Source organism: Carica papaya, chromosome 3, assembly GCF_054855325.1.
Source record: "Carica papaya isolate Zhongbai chromosome 3, ASM5485532v1, whole genome shotgun sequence".
Taxonomy (NCBI): Eukaryota; Viridiplantae; Streptophyta; class Magnoliopsida; order Brassicales; family Caricaceae; genus Carica; species Carica papaya.
The window spans coordinates 11,782,231-11,807,220 of NC_142311.1; the positions used below are offsets into that span (position 1 = coordinate 11,782,231).

Sequence of the window (24,990 nt, forward strand, 5' to 3'; positions counted from 1 at the left end):
AGATTAAAATTTTCTATTTGCATATATAGTTGGTTAGAATTAAATGTGTTTGGTAACACAACTAATGTGAAAAATATATTATGTATATAATATAGGGAGTCAGATTTGATGGAAACTGAAGATGAGGAAGAGGAGGGCCTTTCAAGTGTCCAAATGCTTCAAGAAACACAATCAGCACTGCTCCATGAAATTACTGCAATGCAATCAGCAACAGATGCCTTGAATGTATATTAGTTTTACTTAAAAATCTCATTAAAATCTACATGTGTGTATATTATATAATTAAATAGATTTACTGATTGTTTTATGTTATTGTGAACGTACAGAGAGAATCACAGGACTTGGCTGCTGAAATCGCAAGACTGAATCAACTTTATGAAGAGAGTAGGCAAATAATTAGAATGCAAAATGGTAATCAAAATTTTCTTAAACATCTACTTGTATATACATATATATATATATACATATGATTAATGCATAAGTATACAAATTAACGACACTGGCATATGATATCTGCAGCAAGGTATTTAGAAATTTGTCAAGAGGTGCGACTTTTGAGGATATTGCTGCTGGCAGTACTATCTGATGGAGACAACATCAATAATCCTCATCATGAAGAAAGTGAAATGGAGAATTCCTCCTCTTCCTCCTCTTCTTCTTCTTCAAGTCCTGAAGGCGATGAGAATTACGATGAAAATTCCGAGGATGAGAACGATAATGATAATGAGAGCGGAGACGAATTCTAAATTCTGGCGGTCGTAGTTATTTGATGATCTCTTTTTTCTCTTTTCATGCACAACAACACAGTAATAGTTGCTTCATGATAGATATTCGAATGATTCTTGAATTGGACTGTAAGCCACTTTTATTACTTATATGGTTGAATGATTATGGGATTTGGAGTTCTTATTCTTTCTTTCCTTTGCTCTTCTTTAATTAAGTGATCATTGATTAGTTTTATTTTTTAATTTATCGTAGCTCTTTGCACTTTTATCCAAAACAATAGTAATAACTAATAGAAAAGTAATAAGAACATTGTAAAATTAATATGATTGTTTTTTTTTTAGAGGTTCTATGATAGTTTATTTGATAAAGTTTTAATATGAGCTCCAAAATTGTAAAAAAAAGATTGAAACGAAAGCGAATTTGGAAAATTATAACAATGGTTTAAAAAGCACATAAAATGTATTTATGACGAGTTACGGAGCACAAGTAGAAATGACATATGTAAAATTTGAACTCATATTTTTTAGTCAAGAACTTTAATATTTATTTATTACGAGTTATAATAATTTTTGTGGACTAAAATCTAAATCTACCATTTTAAACCATTCAATCAACTCGTTTTTGTTATACTTAATTTTTTTAAATTCTTATTTGAATGTTTCTGTTACAACTTAGGAAATCTATCAAGAAAGATCATCCCTCTTGCTGCCTAGGTTACTCTAGATTTAAGGAAAACACCATGAATTGTGTATCACTATTAAATTATGATTCTTAATATTACTCTTCGATAAATTGTTCAAGAATAAGTATCTTGAAGTCTATGACCCAATAAGATAACCATATGATAGATCTTTTAAATTAATTCAAAATCTAATTTTATCTTAATCGATTTTAGTAATCTTTTAATTATGGTTGATTACAGGTGACTCAAATAAATCCTATAAGATTATATAAAGAGATAGTACTAAAAAGTTATAAAATATTTATTTCATTTAAAATATCATATTCATCAAGATAAATATTAACTTGGTCACTGCATTTTTAATAATATTAAATTCTATGTTTGTTTGAATTAAGTATTATAAATTTATCACTACTATCTCATAATAAACTTATAAAGTAATAAATTTTATCTTCGAATTTATAATATTCAAAATAAATATAAAAATTTTAACTATTAAAACACTGCACCAATGTTACGAGACTTTAAACTTTACTGCAGACCCACAGTAAGAGCAAGAAGAAAAAAGAAGAAATTTTTTACAGAGATGCTAAGGACTCGATTGCTTTGGTGCACGCTGGAATTCTCAGTGACGGGAGCTGCAGTTGCTCACTTCCTGTGGAGGGATCTCTATGCTAATCGACATGCGCTTTCATCTAATAGAAAAGAAGGAAGAGTAAATGAAAAAAAAGGAAGAGACTGATAGAAAGAAGGAAGACCAAAAGACTAGAAAAATATTTTCTTTCTTCTGAAATATTTTGCTGCTTACAGGGATACATATATTGTCACTAGTGTTGTACCGTAACAGAAGAAAACAAAACAACAGAGAAACAAAACAGCAGGAAAAGAAAACAAAACAGCAGGAAAACATGTATTGCCACTGGCATTGTACTGTGGCAGAAGAGAACAAAAAGGAAAAAATAAAAAACAGTTACAATTAAACTAACAAATTTATTAATTAACTTTAATACTCCCCCTCAAGATGGGAAGTACAGATTTATTGTACCCATCTTGCTCAACAAATTGTCGAATTGCGTAGGATGAAGGGTCTTTGTTATTAAATCTACCAGTTGATTTCGAGTGGATATGTGCATCGTCTTCAAGGTACCATCTTGAATCTTCTCACGAACAAAGTGACAATCAAGTTCAATGTGTTTTGTTCTTTCATGATACATTGAAGCTGCTTCATTATCACAGTAAAGTAATGCAGGGCCTTGGTGTTGAACCTTTAAGTCTCATAACAACTTCAGAATCCAAATGATTTCGCAAGTAGTGTTAGCCATGGAGCGATACTCGGCTTCAGCAGATGACCGAGAAATAACTTGTTGTTTCTTTGATTTCCATGAGACTAATGAAGACCCAAGAAAAACACAATAACCAGTGAGGGATCTTCTAGTGTCAGGACATGTGCCCCAATCAACATCAGAAAAAGCCTTAATCTGAATGGCAGATGATGAAGGAAAGAAAAGACCTTGTCCAGAGGTCCTCTTGATGTACTGGAGAATCCGTAAAGCGGCTTGAAGATGATTGGTTCTAGGAGCAACCAGAAACTGACTCAATCTATTGATATAGTAGCATATGTCAGGGCGAGAGATGGTTAAGTACAACAGTTTTCCAATTAGTCACCGATAGCTGGTGATATCACTGAGAAATTCGCCATCATCTTTAGACATCTTGATATTAGGATCCATAGGAATAGATGAGGGTTTACAACCAAGATATCCAGTCTTAGTTAACAGATCCAACGCATATTTTCTTTGGCACAAGGTGATTCCTGTGTCATTTCTTGTAATTTCAAGTCCAAAAAAATATCGGAGAGTCCCCAAATCTTTTATTTTGAATTTTTGTCTGAATGTAATTTTGAGCTCTTCGATAGTATGATCGTCATTACTAGCAATAACAATGTCATCGACATACACCAACAATGCTATGAAGGTTTTACCTTGTTGTCTGACAAATAGAGAATGGTCACATTGTGACTGATGGAAGCCTTCTTGAAGTAATGTTTGTGAAAACTTATGAAACTACTGTCGGGACGCTTGTCTCAACTCATAGATTGACTTGTATAGGCGGCAAACAGGTTGATGTGGAAAAGTCTCCCCCTCTCGAGGAGAATAGCCTGGAGGAATAGTCATATAGACTTCTTCGTGAAGGTCACCATATAGAAAAGCGTTGGTGACGTCCAACTGAGTCAGGCGCCAACCATGGATAGCAGTTAGTGAAAGCAAAATCTTGATAGTAATCAATTTGGCAACAGGAGAGAAGGTGTCAAGAAAATCGATGCCAAATTGTTGTGTGTAGCCCTTAGCAACCATACAGGCTTTGTATCTTTCTATGGTCCCATCAGCTTGATATTTAATTTTGTAAACTCACTTGCAATCAACGGGTTTCTTCCCAGGAGGGAGGGAAACAATGAACCAAGTGTTATTGTCATATAAGGCACGTAGCTCCACGTTCATAGCATTCATCCAAACACTGGACTGGTTAGCCTCATAAAAGTTGGTAGGCTCAGTGTGGGAGGAAATAACGCAAATAAAGTTGTGATATTGGGGGGTAAGTTTGGTATGAGTAAGGAACGAAGAAATGGGATAAAGTGACTGGGATGGAATGCACATTTTTAAAGTGTGTGAAAAGTGTGGGTGTACAACAAATGTGATGTGTGGCTCCAGAGTCAATGATCCAACATTCAGAGGTAAGTGTGTGTGTGAAGTTGGAAAGGCAAAAAGGTGTATAGGATATACCTGCCACGTGAGGATCAAGGGTCGCATGACTTGTGGAGAGAGATAGATTGTCAGGAGAGATGGCGGAGTTAGGTTGGTGAAGAGGTACACTTAGGTGAGCACTAATATTCTGAATTTGCGATGTGCTTAAGTCATCGACAGAAGCAGCGGAATTAGATGCTAGTAAGCAGTCGTCGACAGAGGCGGTGAAATTATGCACTGGTCTTGCGATCGGGTGCATGCCCGAGGAAGAAGTGTGTTCTGGGAAAGAAACTTCATGGGCCAAGGTTTGGTTGGCGAAGAAGAACCCGGGCCTGGATTGAGGGCCAGACGGGTTGAAAAAGCTGGTTCCAGGAGTGGGCTGAGAGACAGCATGTGGGTTACGGGCTTGGGCTTGAGACCCGGTGGGTAGCCATGCAGGTGGTAACACCTGTCCATAGTATGGCCCACTAGCCCACAGTGTGAACAGGTGGGTCTTCTTCTTCCTTGAGCTAGGGCAACAGAGGATCCGGAACCGTGACCCATTTCTGCGTGTGTGTCGAACCCGATTGCACGGTGTCGCTCCTCCTGCACCACCAGCGAGAAGACTTTCAGAATGGATAGGGAGCATTCCATCATCAAAATCTGGGCTCTAATAGCAGCGTAGGAGGAATTTAATCCCATTAAGAAAGTCATCACAAACTCTTGTTCCTGATAATCATTCCACGCCTTCATGTTTCTGCAGTTACAGGTTGGGGCTGGTTGAAAGGTCTTGAGTTCGTCCCAGATTGTTTTCATTCGTGTGTAGTAAGATTGTTCATGCTCTGTTTCAATTGGTAGATACGCGGTGCATTGCTCTGCTGATAACGAAGCTGTAAATCAGTCTAGATGGATTGCGCACTTTCATGATATAACAAGCTGTCAGCTATCTCCTTGATGACAGCATTCAGTAACCAAGAAACCACCATACTGTTACAACGCGACCAAGCTGCGGCATGGGAGTTGGTGTTGCTTGGTTGATCGTAGGTTCCGTCTATGAATCCCAATTTATTTTTGGCTGTTAGTGCTATTCTGATTGCTCTCTCCCATGTGTTGTAGTTGTTGCCATTGAGAAGATTGGACACCAAAACTAAACCGGAGTGGTCGGCACTGTGAAGGAAGAACGGGTTTTGGAGGTCATCGGACTAATCTCTAGCCATTGGAGATCAAATGCTTCGTAGCTCAACTACTGATAGATGTTGGTTAAAGGCTCATTGCTCTGATACCATAACAGAAAAGAAGGAAGAGCAAATGAAAAAAAAGGAAGAGACTGATAGAAAAGAAGGAAGAGCAAAAGACCAGAAAAATATTTTCCTTCTTCCGAAATATTTTGCTGCTTACAGGGATACATATATTGTCACTAGTGTTGTACCGTAACATTGTCACTAGTGTTGTACCGTAACAGAAGAAAACAAAACAGCAGGAAAAGAAAATAAAACAGTAAGGAAACAAAACAGCAGGAAAACATGTATTGCCACTGGCATTGTACTATGGCAGAAGAGAACAAAAAGGAAAAAACAAAAAACGGTTACAATTAAACTAACAAATTTATTAATTAGTCTTAATATCATCTGAGGTTATTATTCTTTCTTCCTTTTTGTTTTCGAACATTACTTCCATTAACTCCGCTGTAGTCCGAAAAAATTTATTTCCTTTTGATTATTTTCTAATTTTTGTTGCGGACGGTGAAGAAATTTCGTGACCTAGAAGCCAGAGTCTTGATTCCTGAGTCAAATCCAGCTCGGGTAATTTCTGATCCTGATCCTTGTGACCAAATTGAACAAATTGGGTTCTTATTCTGTCAGAAATATCAAATGAATGTTTGATCTTTCCTATTAGGTTAAAGGGTTCCGTGGCGTTACAACTCAGTGATTCAGAGTCAAGAGTCAAGAAGATGAGAACGAGATGAAGATGAAGAATCTTGTATATTCGAGAGAGAAAAGTAACAAAGTGAAGTAATGTGCCTTTTATGGAACCCGAAAAATAAAACAACAAAGAATAAGAAACAATAAGGTTGGATCAGTAGCTGTTTATGCCAAAATTATTTCAATTGTTGCTGCTGCCAAAGCCCTATATTCAGCCTCCGCAGAGACACGTAATATTGTTCTCTGCTTTTTTATTTTTCAAGATACAAGACAATTGTCAAGGAAAACACAATTTAGGGTCCATGGATGAACTAAGAGGTTTTGGAAGCTAAAAATCCCATGTTTTAAAGTAATTCAAAAGTATAATGTTGTTGCGACAAATTTATACCCTGAAAAGATCTAGCAATCTCAATCCAACAAATATATTCCCAGAGTCCATCATCTTGAATTGTGCATAAAGAGGAGCCTTTACCTGATCGATTACTTCAAGAGAAGGATCTGTAATCACTATATCATCTACATGTACCAACACTGCCAACGATTAACTTCCAGCTCCTTCAACAAACAATGAATAAATTAAAAACGAAAGTAATCTATAGATATATATATATACAATGCATGTAGTCTCGATTTTACAGTTAAAATAGGTGATATACTTGCCATGATTAAAATTAATTTCTTTATTTTTCCCCACCCAAAACGTAAAAAAGACATGGTTGATAAAGTAAGAAAAATTCAAGGTTAACTGGATATACATTACCTCAAAACAAACATACGGACACAGATCCATAAAACAAAGAATATATGGTAACTCTACTTGAAAAGGCAGATTATCTTCCCTGCATGTATATTCTCTTGTGGGGTTGCAGCATCTGGACTGTCCAAATAACAAAACCAACTGTTGAGATAATTTCGCCAAGTGAAATTATGATATTCCCACGTACAGTTGAAAAAAAGCTGGCAAGATATACAATTTGAAATTTTTTTTTTTCTCTTTTCGTGTATTTCTTGTTTTAATCCCAGCCGATCAGCTCAGTGGTCACAGATACAAGAGGGAGTAGGACAGATAAGAGAGGCGTGCTAGGATTTGGTGAGTGATTAGGGTTCATTTTCATTTACTTCTCACCCTCTGCAATCGTATGTAATTATTTTTATTTAATTTTTAATCTTATAATTTTAGTTTCATATTTGTGTTGCGACATAGATAATTAGAACTAATTGATTATATACGCGTTGTTGATGTTTTCTGTGATCTCCGATTTGATTGAATTTACTACTTTTTTATAATTTGAAAGCTATCATATATATATATATATATATATATATGTGCGTGAGATGATGTCTATACATATATATATATATATATATTGTTTTTGGCGCAGGTATAATTTTATTTTCATTAATTAATCACGGACAAGAAAGAAGCAATGAAGACCCAAGAGGTAGATGATATGGTAATTGACGATAATGGTACTGTACCTACCAACTCGTCAGTGCCTTCCCAAGAAAATGAAGGAAAATTGAAGGAATCAGGTAAACTAACAAGTAAGATATATATATATATATATATTTATGCAATTTATTAATTCCAATTCGTATAGATATAGATCTGGATTTGATATATATATCTCAGGGTCAGTTGGTGGGATCAATCAAGATTTTGCCGGTAATACTGAAACAGCGAAGGAGAGTGTGGAGTTTGAGAAAGAGCAGCCTCCAGGTGATCAGGAAACAACACCACCACAGGTCCAAACTCATCAGTCTGATCTGCTTCCACCTTCATCGGATGATGAAATTGAGTACTACACACTTATATACATATATAAATATATGTAAACTTGCAGTTTCATATTTATATAACATATGACATGTTGTACTTATAGGTATATATCTATATGTGTATATATACAGATATAATTAAATAGATTTACCAAGTATTTTGTGTTGTTGTGAACGCACAGAGAGGATCACAGGACTTGGCTGCTGAAATCGCAATACTGAACCAACTTTGTGAAGAGATGAGGCACATGATTAGCGTGCAAGATGGTAATTAAAATTTCCTTAAAGCTGTACTTGTATATATACAGATTAACGACATTGGCATATGATATTTGCAGCAAGGAACTTAGCAATTAGTCAAGAGATCCGACATTAGAGGACACTGCAGCTGGCAGTGCAAGCTTATGAATGAGAACAGCACTAATAATCCTCATCACGAAGAAAGTGAAACGGAGTGTTTCTCCTCTTCCTCCTCCTCTTCATCTTCTTCAAGTTCTGAAAGCGTTGAGAATGAGGATGAAGATTCTGAGGATGAGAACGATAATGAAAATGAGAAGGGAGGTGAATTCTAAATTTAGGAAGTCATGGTAATTTGTTAATAGGTACCTTGAAGTCGGGACCCAATAAGGCAATCCAAATCTAATTTAATTTTAATCGATCATAGTAATTTTTGAATAATGATTGATCATAAATGCTTCAAAAAAATTGTAGATGATTACATAAGGAGACACAACTAAAGAGCTATAAAATATTTTATTTTATCTAAAAATATTATACTTAACGAGACAAAAATCAATTTAGCCATCGCATTTCCACTAATATCAAACTATATACTTGTTTAAATTAAGTATTATAGATTCATTATCACTGACTTATAATATATTCATAAAGTAACAAAATTTATGTTCGAACTTATAACATTTAAAATAAATATAAATATCTTAACTATTAAAGCATTACATTATTGGATACAACACTTTAACTTTTTTATATATATCTAGCTTTTTCATTGCAACGTAATTTATGGTATTTATTTTTTTCTTTTTGGTATGTGTTTTATTATTTTGTACCATGTTATTAATTCCTTTTTTACAAGTGCTATAAGTCTTAGAAACATGTATTCGGGTTCTAACTTGTTTATAGGACATAAATACATTATTTGTGTTTTAACTAAAGTCTCTCTCCAGAAATTAGTTCGTGTACCTTGAAAAAATCAAATTATTCCCTCTCCGTTAGCGGTCACAAATATTTTTAATGCATGTGCCACACGTCATCAATTTGAAAATGTTATATTACTTGATTGGTTAATTTTTTATGTTAGATTTTACATATCGCTTAAAATAGTATCTGACATTACAAAAATTTTAAATAATTCCTAACAATGTAATTGACTACTAACGGAAAAAATTAATTCGAACATTTTTTGAAATGATATTATTTAATCTGACACAAAATCATAGTAAGAACCAACCGTAGGAAGAACCAAATCGAACAAAACAAAGTAGTATAAAAACTAAAAATATATTTTGGCCCATGATGTTTTTATCTACAGAGAGTTACTCGGCCATTTCTGGTCTGTTTTGAGCCCACCCCAAGAAAACAGGCTTAAGCAGGGAGTTCAATCCAAGTAATCAACCTCCATTTCTCTCATTCTCTAGTAACTTGTGATATTCTACCATGCAGATCCACAGTAAGAGCAAGAAGAAAAAAATAGAAATTTTTTCTCGACCAAAACGGAGATGCTGAGGACTCGATTGCTTTGGTCCACGCTGGGATTCTCAGTGACGGGAGCTGCAATTGCTCACTTCGTATGGAGGGATCTTTATGCTGGTCGACATGCGCTTTCAGCTGAGGTTATTATTTTTTCTCCTTTTTTTGTTGTTGAATGTTACTTCCATTGATTCCGCTATAGTCCGAAAAAAATTTATTTCCTTTTGATTATTTTATATCTTTTGTTGCAGACGGTGCAGAAATTTCGTGACCTAGAAGCCAGAGTCTCGATTCTTGAGTCGAATCCAGGTCGGGTAATTTCTGATACTGATCCTTGCGACGAAATTCAACAAATTGGTTTCTCATTCTGTCAGAAAGATCAAATGAATGTCTGATCTTTCTTATTAGGTTCCGTAGTGTTGCAACTCAATGATTCAGAGTTAAGAATGAAGAAGATGAGAACAAGATCAAGATGAAGAATCTTGTATTTTGAGAGAGAAAAATAAAACCTTTTGGTGTGGGAAGTGAAGCACTGTGCCTTTTTTATAGAATCCGAAAAATAAAAGAATAGAGAATAAAAATGAGTAGTAGTAAGTAAGCTAGTCTTAACTCTAGCTGACTAACTCTAATGATCTCTCTCAAGATAGCCTGTGTACATGGTCATACTTAGAGTTGTAACTGTATGGCTAGAGCTCCCAGGTTCCTTCCCTTTTGGTGTGGGAAGTAGGCCCTCTGAGGCCATAGGGTGATTAGAGGTTGCCATCTGAGGTAAAGGTGGAAAAGGATTTCAGGATATAGTAGTGGATGGTTGACTTAGGCTCAGGAAAAGTATAGTTTCCACTTTCAAGTTCTGTAACTAATTGCAATCCTCAGCCAGTTTGAAGTCGAGGATGTTGATACATTTCCATTGTGAAGTCCTGCATTTGTTGGTCTAAGTTGTTTATGGATTCTTCGATATGTGCTACCTTCTAGACTCTGTCGTCACTGATTATCCTTTGTTCTTTGCCAATTTTACTAGTGGAAGCAGTGCATCACAAAGTACTGATGTATCTGATACCAGGTTGTCAGGCCCTTGATTCATGGGACGGTTGGGTGGCCTGAATAAGACTATAGAGAGGTGAGAAAAGGAGAAGGGAGAAGAGAGAAGAGAGAATAGAGAATATAGGAGAATAGAATTATGTACATATTTTCTGATGATTTCCTTCGTTAAGAGGTACAGATATTTAGGGATACCTCTGGTATAGTTGGTTAGGACAACCCCCGATACCAGCCGCCAATAGCACACAAGTCAAAAGAACTGAAAACAGCCAATAAGAAGGAATTCCTAATGCTACTTTTATTCCTTTCTAACTAACTTAATGACTATTCTTTGTTTCTTCCCGCACCTTTTGTGGTTTTGACACAGTTTTAGGTATCAAGTAGGTCTTTATAATTGTGAAGGTGATAGCAATACCTATTGGGTGGATTTCCTTGATAGCATGCTGTCAATTGACTAGTAGGTGGTTCCACAACTGAACTTATCAGCCTGGTTCATGAGATATTCCCTTAGTAATCCAGTGTAGGCACCAAATCTTGTTGTATCATACAATCTTAATATTGAAGGTGTAAGGATGTACAAGTATCACAACCTTCTTTGCTGGGTGCTTTCTCTTGTATAAGTTTAGTTTAAATTTAAATTTTGTGGAATAAGAGTTAGAATATGCTATAAATATGATACAAGTTTGAATGAAAACTATATTTTAATTCCAGATCATTCTATATCCAATTCAAGTCAGATGTCTCTGTATTTTTTCTATTGATAAGAGATAATACAAATATGTCGTCATAAAAATAAAAATATGAGTAGGGTAACAATTTCAAGTTATGAAAAACTTTGATCGACAGCGTGGCCAGCAATTGGTACCCGAGAATGTGGGTTTCCCATCTACTTGGGTGTCTGCTCTTCCACTTGCTTCATGCTTTACTTGCTCTATATATATTATTAGGCATGTATGTCTTGTACGGTGAGAAAGGGAACCAGAGGATTGAAACTGATTATTCTTGATTATCTCTTTCTTGTCATTTTTTGCCGATTACACTTTGTAAGGGTGAGTCTTGATTGTTCTGTTTTTCATACTTGTGCAGGTTGATGGTTAAATCTTATGCCTCAAGTGATTTGCTGACGAGATCTGGCTACTTCATTGCCTTGTACTGAGTTATCTATAAATAGTTGAGCAGTGTTTACTATGAAATTGTTCTGGTTTCTAGACTTGAAAGATTCAAGGTGGTCCATTGTGGTATTCCTCTCTGAATCCTTAATGAGTTAAATTTGAGTTTCTCTTTTCTCTCAATTAAGCACTTGGAAGTTCTTACCAAGAAAAAAAATGCAAGCAGCAGTAAGCAGTTGTACAAAATAAGAAGAAATACTGGAAAGATATCTGAAAATGAATAGGTCCTTACCCCTCTCAATCTCTCTTCTTTTCCCTAGAATCTCCCTTTTTTGTTATCCTTCTCTTGTCCCTCTTCTGCTCTTGCTTTGCAGCAAATCTGGTCTGACACACAAGGGAAAAATGGATGGAGCTGTCTACCTAAGAAGCTTAAGAATCTGAAATTGGCAATCCACCTCCATGGATATTCTACTAGGATCTGTTTAGCACTCCAATTCCAACAGAAGCTAATTATTTCTATATTAATTTGTTTTTGTAAGAAAATATAATATTTTTATGAGATGTATTACAAATATGTAGAATTTAAGTACTAATTAAAATTATATAAATTTAATTGGCAGACGATTCTCCGTGGGGTTTTCCTAGTGAACTAAAATTCTTATCTATTTATTAATCGCAATTTGCATCTCTTCTAACTAAAATAATGTGGATTTACAAATTAATTTCATATAAATTGTAAATTTATTTAAAAAATAGTTAAAAATCTTACAATTATTAGTGAGGTTAGATTTAATCCATATGGTATGAAATTATCTTAAAAGCCTAAACAAACTTAGCCAGAATCTCGAACCCAATAATTTTTGTACTTTAACTGGGAGCCCAGGTAAAAATTCCAAGGCGAAGAAGAATCTTGCAAAAAGATCTAATTTATCCTGACTACATTTTTTTAGACCTCACTATTTTCTAACTTCCAGCACTATCCATTATTAACCTGTTTCAAAGAAAAAGAATAAATTGTGCTATTATTTATGCTCAAGACACAGCAATGCTGAAATGGGTATATATTTCATAAGAATTATGTTTTACCAGAAGCAATAAAGTCTAACAGGTTCCACCAAACTGCTTGCTTATCTCTTCCATTGAAACCTAAAATTAATTTTTAATTTTTACAGTCAGATTTTTCCCTACAAGACTAAGTATTCACATACTACACGGGCAACTACTCTCCCAAAAATAATTCATCAACGAAAACAACGTCAGACCACTAGAAGTAAAATTAAACTCCTTCAGTCATATAACCAAAACAGTGGGCAGATGCGCTTTTCCAACAGTTACAAGAAAATTGCCCAATTTATTCTTTCTTTTTTTTTTTTTTTTATTTGAGTTGAGATCTCCTAACTTCAGGGAAATGGGCTGCAACATCATCAATAATTCCCGAAATCATGATTTCATTTCTGATGGGGTGGTCGGGGAAGAATGGAGTTTGCCAGCTCTTCGTTCACCTTAACTGGGAGTGGAGGCATCTGCTTCATTATTTCCGGCATGTCATTCAAGCTGCAGAACCTTGTCCAGATCAGAATATTTTTATCAATATACTCAACTTTTTTTCAGCACAAAAGCACATAAATAACAAAAGAACGATGAAACATCTAAACAGTGCTTGCATCAGTAAGTGCATACAAGATATAAAAAGTAGGAAGCCCGCCTAGTCCTTCCCGTTCTAAGGAGTGCTCTATCAGTTACTGCATATAGAGCAGGAAGCCCTCCCTATCCTTCCTTTTCTAATCATAATCGGCATTGAAGACCTTGAAATCTACCAATCAAGAAGTCATAGCCGATTTTAACCAAGTTGAATACCTTAATCAATCATAAAGCCTTTCAAGCATTTTTTTGCATAAAATTCTCATGCTCTTCATTTTTAACAAGGAACAAAATAATAATTCCACATCTTAAAGCAAGATTATCTTCTTCCTCCTCCGACTTCTGTAAATTGGAAACCAACTTAAAACCTGTTACTTTGTGGTCCTTCTTTTAGTGGAAAGGGCAATCGATGCTGCCAATAACAAATATTATTGTAGAAACTATTCCTCATGCAGTTTATGTTTACCAGTAATTACCACTATTGGAAATATAATGTCCACACGTTAAAGCTAGAATATCCTCTCGCTCTCTTTATCTGATCTGACAATTAATTTTCTCAGAACTAATGTCAGATTTATTCTCAGTAATTAAGCTCCATAAATATATTCCCTTTGAGGTTAACCTAAGCCATTCAGCAAATGCGCTCTCCATCATCCTATGTATTTACTGAGTGGACAAAAACTCAAAATGCAACAACTACCTGCTTCTCATTGCACTAATATTGTCCATCATTTCATCCATGAGATCCCTATAAATAATTTTAACGGGCTAGGAAAGATCTCTTCAGTCTAACACAACAAAATTGATATACATGACAGTAATGACTTGATAATGATGCAGATGAACTGAAAGAGATGCAGATCCATGTGATAATGAGGAAAAACATGCAATGCCAAGATAGAAGTATCTGAATTTTCTGACTTTGACATGACAGACACAGAAGGTAATGGCATACTCATTCAAGATTGTGAAAATGTTATCCCGAGTTTTGCAGAAGAGGTTGATGTTTTCATGTATCTGCCAGAAAACAAGTTAGCATAGGTCATCCACAGCTGGATAGAAAAGGCAACAGTTTACAAGCAATCAAAAGGACAAAATCATTCCACAAATTTTATAAATCAGGTAGATGTTAAAATTATGAGTCTCTAATGGCAGATAACTTGCTCTAGAGTTTACATTGCTAATACCTGTTATATATTAATGGAACATCAAAGACAAGCCCACATTATCCTGTCTCATTTACCTAATAATTAAGATAATCCCAAGAAACACTAAAGAACCTTGGGCTCAATGATAACTTCTCCCCAGCAACTATGGGGGGTAAGGCTTTGTATTTTTTATCAACTCCCTCAGTATCTAAAAACGAGCGGTCGCTCATTGGCCAAAAGAAGAAGAAGAAGAAGAATAAAGAGAATCTCTAGAAACTTCTTATTAGAAATTTAAAGCTCCAACTAGTACATTTCACTTACTCATAACTTGTACAATGAACTCTTAACTAGATTGTAGAGAAAAATTCAGTGTAACAATAAAAGATCCAGGAAAATAGTGATGTTCCGACTAATTCCAGTAAACTACTCAAGACAATGCTGGACCAACAATAGCTGCACGGTTCTCCCTTCCTAGGTCACAACTATCTAATTTATGCTTGTCAACAACTAAAGCAAGATCTACACAAGAAATAGAAATAGCCAAAGGAAGGGGATAAGGAAGTAAAGAAAACTGGTAAGAGCATAATATGTGTAGACAATCAAAATGATATTAAAACTTCACCTGGAAAGCTGCAAAATTTGCTGAAATTTGATTAAACATTTGAGCATTTTGCTCAAGAAGCTCTCCTGTGACACCGCCAATGGCTGACAAAAACATGCAATGTCAATCTTAAACCAACCATGACTATAACAGGCAAAACTATTAGTTCAAAATTTTAACATGTTGCCACTCTCAAATAAATAGTCATGCAAACCAACTCATAGTCTAGCATAGATCAAATAAAAGCAAGTTTATGTAAAACCATAGTTAATACCAAAATATTCTACTTTCTGATGGAACCAAAAAAACCTTAACTGAAAAACCAAAATCTATTACACTACTTTCGGATCAATGACTAAGTAACAATCTTCCACCCTCAGTGAACACCTGTACACACCTTTAAATGAAATGCCATCATCATTGTCCATAGCAACCATTGGTGGAACAAATGAAGGACCATTTGGACGAGTACTTAACTGGGATGATGATTTTGCCAGAGAATCCGTGCCCTTTTCCTGTGAAACATACAACCATGAAAACAAAAACATAGTATAATACGACAAATCAAGTTCGTAAAAGACTTAAAGATACGCGATTTTGGCCCCGCCTTTGTCTTTTCTTTTTCGTTGGAGTTGGAGGAGAAAGGGGGAGGAGAAGGTGGAAACAGATGCAACCAGTCAAATGAAAGCAGGATCATATTGGATTCATGGATTGCCATCACTAAATTTTGTTTTTCAAAAAATCTACTTAAGTTTATAAATCTGAAATCAGAAACAACTTAATTCACATAATGCAGTTGCTTCTGTCTCACAGACTCGAATACATGCCATATAAGCCACATTGCTCCATGCTGTAAAGCATCATGGTGACTTGGAAACACAATAAGCCATCAAACATGCTCTAGTAAGGAGGTAGATAAAAATGAAAAAATTACTTGAGCAAAAGTATTCAAGCATGGCATCTTCTAGGTGCTTTAACAATATGTGCTAAGTTTAAAAAAAAAAAAAAGTTCATCATAAGTGACAGCATTATGCACTTATGTTCTGCAACATTTTTCAGATGTACCAAAAAATTATTCTGATAACATTGTCCATGTTAGACTCTTTCAAAAATGTTGCCACCATTGCAACAAATTCTTTTCAATGCTACTTTCTCAAATAAGTCTAGTAATGATTTTGCTATTCACTATTTTTTCTTAAATCTTGTAGCATGCCTATTTATCAATTCATGATATTAGGAAAATCCCATATGTGATGGTGAGTTTAACAAAGAATTTATTGATCTTGGAAACCTAAACAAGTCAATGTTGATAAGATAAAATCAGAAAGGGCAGATGCCAATGCATTCATACAGTCAAAGAACCATTTTAACTCATCAATTTTTTCCTACTGCTTTTAGGAACTTGCCAAACAACATCCTCTCATTTCCATGCATACAAGATAACAATCCTTTGTTATTTCAAAAAGATAATAATCCTTTGTTACTTTAAAAAAAAAAACTAGTAAACCATCTTAACAAACCACCATAAATGAATAAAAAACCATTATATTCAAAAACCTTCTTTTAACTTTTAAAAGTTAGTAAGCGCAAATCTACTCCACTCCTTTTGAGCAATAACATACACCAAATAGAAAAGAAAAGAATAAGTGAATAAATTCTTTCATATATCTATGCTTTTGTGTAGACTTTACAAGTCACAATATCTACTAAAGCAACTATCTTTAAAAATAAAAGAGTGGCAAGAAATGCAAGCATAAACAAATACTAATAGCAGAGAGTATAGAACAGTAAACCTTTCTGTCTTTATTTTTCCTTGCTGAATTATGGTCATCTTTCCTTCTCTTGCCATTCTCCTTTTTCTGGAAAAAACATGTAACCAGTTAGAACTTTAGTATGCACTTTATAACTAAAAAATTTAAGCACCAAAATGCATGCCCATTAATAAGGTCTTAAACCGTCTAAACAGAGGGAATGCAGGATTGCCTTCCAATATATGAAAAGATGGGCCATTACCAGGTCATCAATTCTATAGCCTGTAAAATATTTACAACCAGTAGCTCCTCTTGCAGTTGATATTCAAACCCTCACTAATGTTGTGTGTAATCTCATATATCCCCTAATTTGCTAGTTTCCATAGTTTTACAGAAAAAAACATATTTAATGCTAATATCACATAAATTTATATCCTATGTAGATTTTCAGATTTCTACAGCCTTCAATACTCAGAACTGCAACGACTCTTAACCAACTTATCAACAGCAGTTCCTCAAGGTAGGAATGTGTTCTAAGGAATATAATTTTCTTTTGATGGGAAAGGAGAGTGTCATTCATACGCATAAAAGTGTGCCACCTAAATTAACAAGAGAGAGCCAGTCAAATAACTTAAGGTACCCTAAAGTCATCTCTCTAATAGAGAGTACAACCCTTGAATAAAATACACAAATCAGGAACTAGTGGTCTCTAATCCTATCAAAAGAAGAGATTTGATGAACTCAAAAGATCTTCTATATCTTCCTGTCCAAAATAACTTATTAAATAGCTAAGGGATAAAGAAAGCAACATTTCTTCTGAGGTTTGTGAGCTAATGTCATCCATGCCTTCAACTCACCTGCAATTACCAACCACCCAACTGAGATTAAGCTGATTAAGAGTTAAATCTCACAGTTCTCTACCCTTGGGACACGATGGACCTAGAAGGCGGAGGGATTTGCTCACTCTCAGGCTAAGCAAATACACATTGACCATCATCTGGCCGATCTTCATTAGATTATATTGTCAACAATAAGGATTACAAACCATGTAGCTTCCCAATCAAAAAGTAACACTGGGGAAACCTTTCTCTTCGAAATCTGCTTCTAATAAATATAATACAGTCAACTGCTTTATTCAGGTTAGAAGATACTTTCTTTAGACTCTTTGTGATCCTTAAACAAGTGCGGACCCAATCTAATCACATAGGGCCCAGCATGGCTGAGTCTAGTAATGATACAATCAGGGAAATATCATACATGAATTGCTTTTCCAAGGGAAGTTGAGAATTCTTTCTTCGCCTGTTGTGAGCTTTTAGTTTCTTGCTCTCAAATTCGTTTGGACCCATGGAAAACACATTGGCTGAAGCATAAAAAATAAACATTCTACAAACTGTATTTTGACCAAGATCCTACCAAGCTTGGTGGCTCCCTCAGAATTTAAGGATTATGGAATGCTAAGATTTAGCTTATGGGAAAGTTTAGGCAAGTTGAACAAGTTAATGCCAGAACAAAGCCGTTGATGAAGAGAACTAATCTTTTTCAAACAGAAAAAAGAAAAAAAAAAGATGAGAGAGCGTGAAAGAATCAATAATAAAATGTAAACCAATTAAAACTGGAAACTCACAGTCATCCATCGACAACGCAGTGCCACATCCCGAATTGTCTTGTTCTTTAACTGCATAGCAATCTTAGCATAGCGAACTACAGCTGATTTTGCATCATCTCTGCAAACACCGATGCCCAGCAAATATAAAAAAAAGAGTACAGATTGGCGATCAGATCAAAAATTAAAATGTCCCCAAATATACCCACAGGATGAAGTGCACCACTGTTCTCACAACTCATCCTCAAATAAGCACAAATCTCAGTCTCAAAGGTTATCAAATACTTTAGCCCTAGACAAGACATATAATTATGCACGGTATTAGAGAACCAGATCTATTTATATATTTTTCCCGAGTAATGGTTTAACATTGATTGGTTATGACAGCAGAACACAGATTTCTCGAAACTGTTGTGCCGACAATAGATCTTCTAATATTGATTGGTTACGACAGGAGAACACAGATTGCTCGAAACCATTGTGCCGCCAACAGATTGTCTAATATTTGATTGGATGACAGCGGACACAGACTGCTGGAAACCATTGTGCCACCAACAGATGGTCTAATATTGATTGGTTACGACAGCAGAACACATATTACTTGAAACCATTGTGCCGCCAACAGATGTTCTAATATTGATTTGGTTACAACAGCAGAACACGGATTGCCCGAATCCATTGTGCCGCCAACAGAGTAATAAATTATGAGAATTTGAATATAACTGACCAATTGACAATAGCTATTCCTTTTTTGGGGTGTGGAGATGCTTCATTCACATAATAAATATAGAATCATATAATATTGAAACAACATAAATATGAGATGCTATAAAGGGAATATTTCTTGTGAGGTGAGCATCAACTCGGTATGGTGCATTTACAAGCTCATTTCCAAAGTGTTGGCTAAGCAATTGCCTTTGGTGCTAAGGGAAGTGATTGGTGAGAGTTAGCATGCACTTGTGAAGGATAGACAAATTCTAAATGTAGTCATGGTGCTAATGAAGTGATGGATGAGGTAGTGGGCAATAGTAAGGAGGGTATTATAATTAAACTAGATACGAAGAAAGCATAAGACCATGTAAATTGGAGTTTGTTGATCATATGTCGGGTAGGATGGGTTTTAAGAGAAAACGGAGGGGGTGGATGAAAGTGTGCATTATAACGTCTTCCTTTGCAGTGATGGTTAATAGAGAATCTTCTTATTTTCTCAGGGCGTCTAGAGATCTAAGGAAGGAAGACCCTTAATCTCCCCTTTTGTTTATTATAGTCATGGAAGTGTTGAGTAGATTGTTGGAGAAAGCAAGGGAGCAGGAGTTGTTGGAGGGAGTGAAGGTGGGTAGAGGTGGTCATCAAGTGGAGATATTGCATTTATTTTTGCTGATGACACATTGATTTTCTGTCAACCCAAGGAAATGACGATATTGAACCTCTGATGTGTTCTTTGGTGTTTTCAAGCTGTTTTTAGGTTGAATATTAAACTGAATAAATCTGAAATGGTGAAGCTTGGTGATAGGGGGATGGGGATAGACTTGCGGTGGTTTTGGGTTGTAAATTTATACAGCTCCCATCAAGTATCTAGGGCTCCCATTGAGGGCAAGATATAAAGATTTGGGTACATGGGACCATTGGATTGAGACGTTCAAGATAAGACTTGCTGAGTGGAAGAGAATTTATTTGTCTAAAGGTGGGACGTTGATTCTCATCAATCTTCCTATATATTTTTATTTGCATTGACTATTCCTGTGAAGGTCGTAAAAAAGCTGGAAAACATTCAACGTCGGTTCCTTTAAGGGGATGATAAGGGGAATAGAAGATATCACGTGGGAAAATGGGATGAGTAAAGAAGTCTTTGGGGTTAAGGGGTTTGAGGCTTAGATCATTTGTTAACATGAATATGGCCTTGGAAGGAAAGTGGTTATGGAGGTACTTGAAGGAGGAGGGGGGATTGTGGAAGAGAGTTATTGATGCACATTGGGGCATGAAGGTAGAGAGGTTGTGAGGTCTCATGGGATGGATTTGTGGAGGAAGATAGGTATGAGGAGACAATAGTTTTTGGAGCGTATTCAATGGAAACTAGGGAGGGGGAATAAAATCTGATTTTGGGATGACGAATGAATAGGGAATGGTAGTCTCAGGAATCAATTTCCAAGGATTTATACTATTACTCAAGAGAAGAATATGGGGGCGGAGGATGTGTTCAGAGGGGAGGGTGGTAGAAGGGTTTGGAATATGAATTTCTCAAAGAATCTTAACGATTGGGAATTAGAAGAATATGAGGCGTTGCTCCAGCTATTGTCCAATGTACAATTGAGTGACAGTAAGGATAGGGTTGTGTGGAAACTGAAGAAGAATGTAGAGTTCACTATTAAATCATTTTATAATTATCTGGTTAAGAGGGTTAGGGAAGTGGTTAGGTTCCCTGCTAAACAGATTTGAAAAGTGAAGGCATCTCCAAGAATAAATATCTTAGCATAAGAAGTGGGATGAGAATGTATTCTAATCATTGACAAGTTGACGAGAATGGGTAAAATCCTAATAAACAGTTGCTATATGTGCAATAGAGCTGCTGAATCTTGTAATCACATTCTTCTTTGATGTCCAGTGGTCTACAATATTTGAACTATGGTCCACATCTGTTGGGGATAAGTATTACAGGTATAGTTAGAGATAAACTATGGGCTTGAGATGGGATTTGTACAAAGAAGAAATATGTAAACCTTATTCCTTTGACTATTTTTTGGGCAGCGTAGAAAGAGAAGAACAATAGAGCATTTGAAGAGTGTTAAGGGAAAAAATGGTTAGAATTAGAGATAGATGGATACATGTTTTTTGGGTTTTTAAATTTTGGACCATGGCATCTATAGGTGAAAAAATTTTGGGAATGTCATTGACTTATTAATTAAGATGTAAATATTTTATTTATGGGTGGCACCCTCTTTGTGCCATATAATTTATAATACATTCTTTTTATCTCGAAAAAATAAAATAAAGGGAATATTTCTTGTTCAGTTCCAAACTAATGCAAAAAAAAGAACAAGGATTTTCATCTATCATTATTCCTAATGACAAATTTTAATAAATAGGGGCTTGATAAACCTTCCTAAGATGAAGATTTCTCATGTTGATTGGTCTGTGATGCAAGAAGACAGATTGCTTGAGATCATCATGTCGCCAACAAAACAAAAGAATATTAGGACTTGAATAGAACCAATCAATTAGCAATAGCTCTTCCTTCTTTTAGACGTGGTGATCCTTAATTCATGTAGTAAATATAGAATCTCAAAAGACCAAAACAACATAAATACAAGAAGCTACAAAGGAAAGTTTCTTCTAATGCAATTCCAACTCTGGCAGAAAGAAAAGCATGTGGATTTTCATACATTATCGTTCCTAATGACTAAATTAAACTAGGAGCATGCAAAACTCTTATCGTGAAGGGTTTGCTTCGACTGGTTAAACAGGAGATCATTAGCTATTGAATTAAACATAAATTCATCCCTCAACACTAACTCTTTACATTTTTTCAAAGCTTAAGTCACTCATTCCGATATGCTACAGAGAAGAGGAAATGGATGCCTACAACTTATAGATTGGCAAAAAGATTGGAATATGAAAAAACTCCAGCAAAATGGGCATGATAAATATTATCTAATTATGGAACAGATGAAATAAGAATAATAATTTGCCCATGAGATTGAATATAAAGGGTTCATGGGTGCTAAAACTGTTTGTAAATTTTTTCTTTTTTAAGACAAAGCAAAATAAAACAAAAAATTGCAAGATCATTAATCACTCAAATTGCATTTATAATGAGAATCTGAATATAACAGTAGGTATTCCTTTTTTGGGATCTGGAGATTCTTCATTCGCATAGTAAATATAGAATCTCGTAATATTGAAACAACATAAATACAAGATGCCAGAAAGGGAACATTTCGTGTTCAGTTCCAAACCAATGCCCAAAAAGAGCACCAGGATTTTCATCTATCATCATGCCTAACGACAAAATCTAATAAATAGAGGCCTGTAAAACTTCCTAAGATGAAGGTTTCTAACGTTGATTGGTCTGTGATGCGAGAAGACAGATTGTTGAGATCAGTGTGCCACCAACAAAATAAAAGAATATTAGGATCTGAATATCACCAAGCAATTAGCAATAGCTCTTCCTTTTTTAACACCTGGTGATCCTTCATTCCCATAGTAAATATAGAATTTCAAAATACCAAACAACATAAATACAAGAAGCTACAAAGGAAAGTTTTTTCTAATGCAATTCCAACTCCAGCAGAAAGAAAGGCATGTGGATTTTCATCTACTATCTTTCAGAATGACAAAACCAAAATAGGAGCATGTAAAACTTCTTAACGTGAAGGGTTTGCTTTGACTGGTTAAGCAGGAGATTCTTAGCTACTGCATTAAACGTAAATCCTCCCTCAACATGATTTTCACATTTTTTTCAAAGCTTAAATCACTCATTTCAATATGCTACAGACAAGAGGAAGTGGATGGCTGCAATTATGGATAGACAAAAAGATGGAAATATGAAAAAACTCCAGCAAAATGAGCAGATAAATATTATAAGTATGGAACAGAAGAAATAAGAAAAATAATTTGCCCACGAGATTTAATATAAAGGCTTCATGGGTACTAAAACTGTTGGTAAATTTTTTCTTTCTTAAGACAAAGCAAAATAGAACAAAAAATTGCAAGACATTAATCACTCAATTTGCATTTATAATGATAGCCAGCAAGAAAATTACCAAATTAAAGACCAAAACAGGAATCCAAACAAATAGGTTTCTCCTTCAATTTCTCAGAAAACAGCAGAGTATAAATAAAACCAACAAAAAAAGATTAAGAGAAAAAATATACAAACAGACTCTAGGGCGCGCACAGTTCAATCTTCCAATAAACACCTAGACACAGGAAACTGGGAAAAGGAACCATCTTTCATCAACAAACGAAAGGAAAGCACTGAGCATAAGCATGTGTGTTAATTGTAGATATAGAGAAAATATAAGTTACTTTGCAAGCAAATCCTCCAATATCGACTGCTCTTCTGAGGTCCATTCGACGGAGATGCCCGAGTTGTGCCTCAAGGCAGCAATAGTCTGAGAATTATCAGGTCCAGCGGCGGCTCCGGAGCCGCTATTAAACCCATTGCTGCTCGAATTCACAGGAATGCTATTGGTCGCCGTAGAAGAAGACGAAGGAATCTTCTGACCCGACGCACCTTCCTGATTATTCCCTGACGGGTTCGCACTCGCAGCCATCAATGAACAAAAGATGAATTAGTAAGCTACTGAGCAAATTGGTAGGATAAAGGTAACGAATTGGTAGCTGTAATATACATATGCATATACATGTATGTCGATATATGTATGTATAGGGCAGAGAGGAGAAAATCCAAGAGGAGATAGGAACAAGCAACTGCTGATGTTGTTAATTTCAATTGCCAAGTTTACAATTTGGATGGTTGACAAACCGAAACTGGAATCTTTTCCAATTATTCTCCTTTTTTCTTGATATTTCTGATTAATTTACCTTTCTACTACGCGGGGGAATTTTTATTTCTTCAAATTTTACTGTATTTAAGGATTTCCTTCTTTAAATTTCTTCTCTAAATTAAGAATAATATTAAATTATATAATTTCATAACAAATTTTCTATTTTATTTTAATTTTATAATAAAAATATAAAATGATGAATACTGAAAAAGTATTTTAAGATTAAATTAATTATTTTACAGTTATCTCACTCTCTCTATTTTTAATTATTGAATGTCATAATAAAAATTTACATGTATAATTTCATAACTATAACTGTATATTTGTGCTATTAATTTTTATTATTTATAAGTTGATCAATCACAAAATTAGAAATAACACTTTATTTTTTATATGTAAAAATTTACACTTTAATTTGATACATTAAAATTCAATATACTCTTAACTTTATTGACTAATATTATGAATGATAATTAAAATTTTGTTTTAATGCATGGAGTTACAAATAATTTATATACTTGATTTTTATATATTAGTTAAGAAAGTACAAAAGCACTTCACTTAATTTGAGTATAAATATTAACTTAAAATTATAACTAAAGTTTGACACGAAATTAACTTCAAATTATATTATTATTTTTATTTTTTTATGTCTATTATATTTTAATTATTTTTATTTTTACTTGATAAAATTTGAAATTAGATGTATTTGATTTTAAGATAATATAGTGTAGGAGAGAGTTGTAATTCCGTTAGGTCTTATAGTGATTTTAATATTTCAACTAAACTCAAAGTTATATATATTTTAACTTTGTAGATTTTAAGTTTTTATTAGACTTCTATTTATATTTTTATTGTAAGAAAATAAAAGTTGAGTTAAAAAATAAATATTTTTAAATAAAATAAAATTTATTTTTAGCTTTCGATGAGTACGGTATGCAGTAATAATAATTTTAATAAATAAATTTATTATTAGTTGTTATTATGTATTAATTTAATATATTTAACTAAAATAACAATAGTTTAAAATAAATATTATTTGAAACAACGTAA

General features: G+C 34.6%; 4 protein-coding genes across 14 annotated transcripts; 3 read left to right on the forward strand and 1 right to left on the reverse strand.

The window, feature by feature from the left end:
• The first annotated feature begins 1,912 nt into the window (after window positions 1–1,912).
• Window positions 1,913–2,702, forward strand: LOC148266699 (uncharacterized). The gene has a single exon (XM_088214664.1). The coding sequence runs from the start codon at window positions 1,920–1,922 to the stop codon at window positions 2,148–2,150; it is 231 nt and encodes a 76-aa protein (XP_088070790.1). The 5' UTR covers window positions 1,913–1,919; the 3' UTR covers window positions 2,151–2,702.
• Window positions 2,703–6,831: 4,129 nt separating this feature from the next.
• Window positions 6,832–8,483, forward strand: LOC148266700 (uncharacterized). Of its 7 annotated transcripts, none has more exons than XM_088215779.1 (5): window positions 6,833–7,140; window positions 7,433–7,595; window positions 7,684–7,796; window positions 8,012–8,096; window positions 8,168–8,483. In XM_088215779.1, the coding sequence occupies exons 2-5, from the start codon at window positions 7,478–7,480 to the stop codon at window positions 8,203–8,205; spliced, it is 354 nt and encodes a 117-aa protein (XP_088071905.1). In that variant the 5' UTR covers window positions 6,833–7,140; window positions 7,433–7,477; the 3' UTR covers window positions 8,206–8,483. The 7 variants fall into 7 exon arrangements, with proteins under 7 accessions (XP_088071906.1, XP_088071905.1, XP_088071908.1 ...); XM_088215782.1 differs by having other exon boundaries at window positions 7,433–7,583; window positions 7,690–7,796; XM_088215785.1 differs by having other exon boundaries at window positions 6,838–7,140; window positions 7,433–7,583; window positions 7,690–7,849.
• A 975-nt stretch (window positions 8,484–9,458) lies between these two features.
• LOC110821581 (uncharacterized) lies at window positions 9,459–11,869 on the forward strand. 2 transcript variants are annotated; one of them, XM_022051456.2, is made up of 3 exons: window positions 9,459–9,682; window positions 9,791–9,853; window positions 11,664–11,869. In XM_022051456.2, exons 1-3 carry the CDS (start codon window positions 9,569–9,571, stop codon window positions 11,673–11,675), a joined length of 189 nt encoding a protein of 62 aa, XP_021907148.1. In that variant the 5' UTR covers window positions 9,459–9,568; the 3' UTR covers window positions 11,676–11,869. The 2 variants fall into 2 exon arrangements, with proteins under 2 accessions (XP_021907148.1, XP_021907149.1); XM_022051457.2 differs by having other exon boundaries at window positions 9,466–9,682; window positions 9,791–9,848.
• An 863-nt stretch (window positions 11,870–12,732) lies between these two features.
• LOC110821590 (histone H2A deubiquitinase (DUF3755)) lies at window positions 12,733–23,952 on the reverse strand. 4 transcript variants are annotated; one of them, XR_015817785.1, is made up of 8 exons: window positions 23,456–23,952; window positions 18,452–18,551; window positions 16,870–16,935; window positions 15,474–15,591; window positions 15,098–15,180; window positions 14,283–14,344; window positions 13,367–13,499; window positions 12,733–13,240 (listed from the first exon to the last, which is right to left on the reverse strand). XR_015817785.1 is itself a non-coding variant. In XM_022051475.2 (7 exons), the coding sequence occupies exons 1-7, from the start codon at window positions 23,701–23,703 to the stop codon at window positions 13,135–13,137; spliced, it is 792 nt and encodes a 263-aa protein (XP_021907167.1). In that variant the 5' UTR covers window positions 23,704–23,952; the 3' UTR covers window positions 12,733–13,134. The 4 variants fall into 4 exon arrangements, 2 of the variants coding, with proteins under 2 accessions (XP_021907167.1, XP_021907170.1); XR_015817786.1 differs by having other exon boundaries at window positions 12,733–13,249; XM_022051475.2 differs by lacking the exon at window positions 13,367–13,499 and having other exon boundaries at window positions 12,733–13,249.
• Between the last annotated feature and the right edge of the window lie 1,038 nt (window positions 23,953–24,990).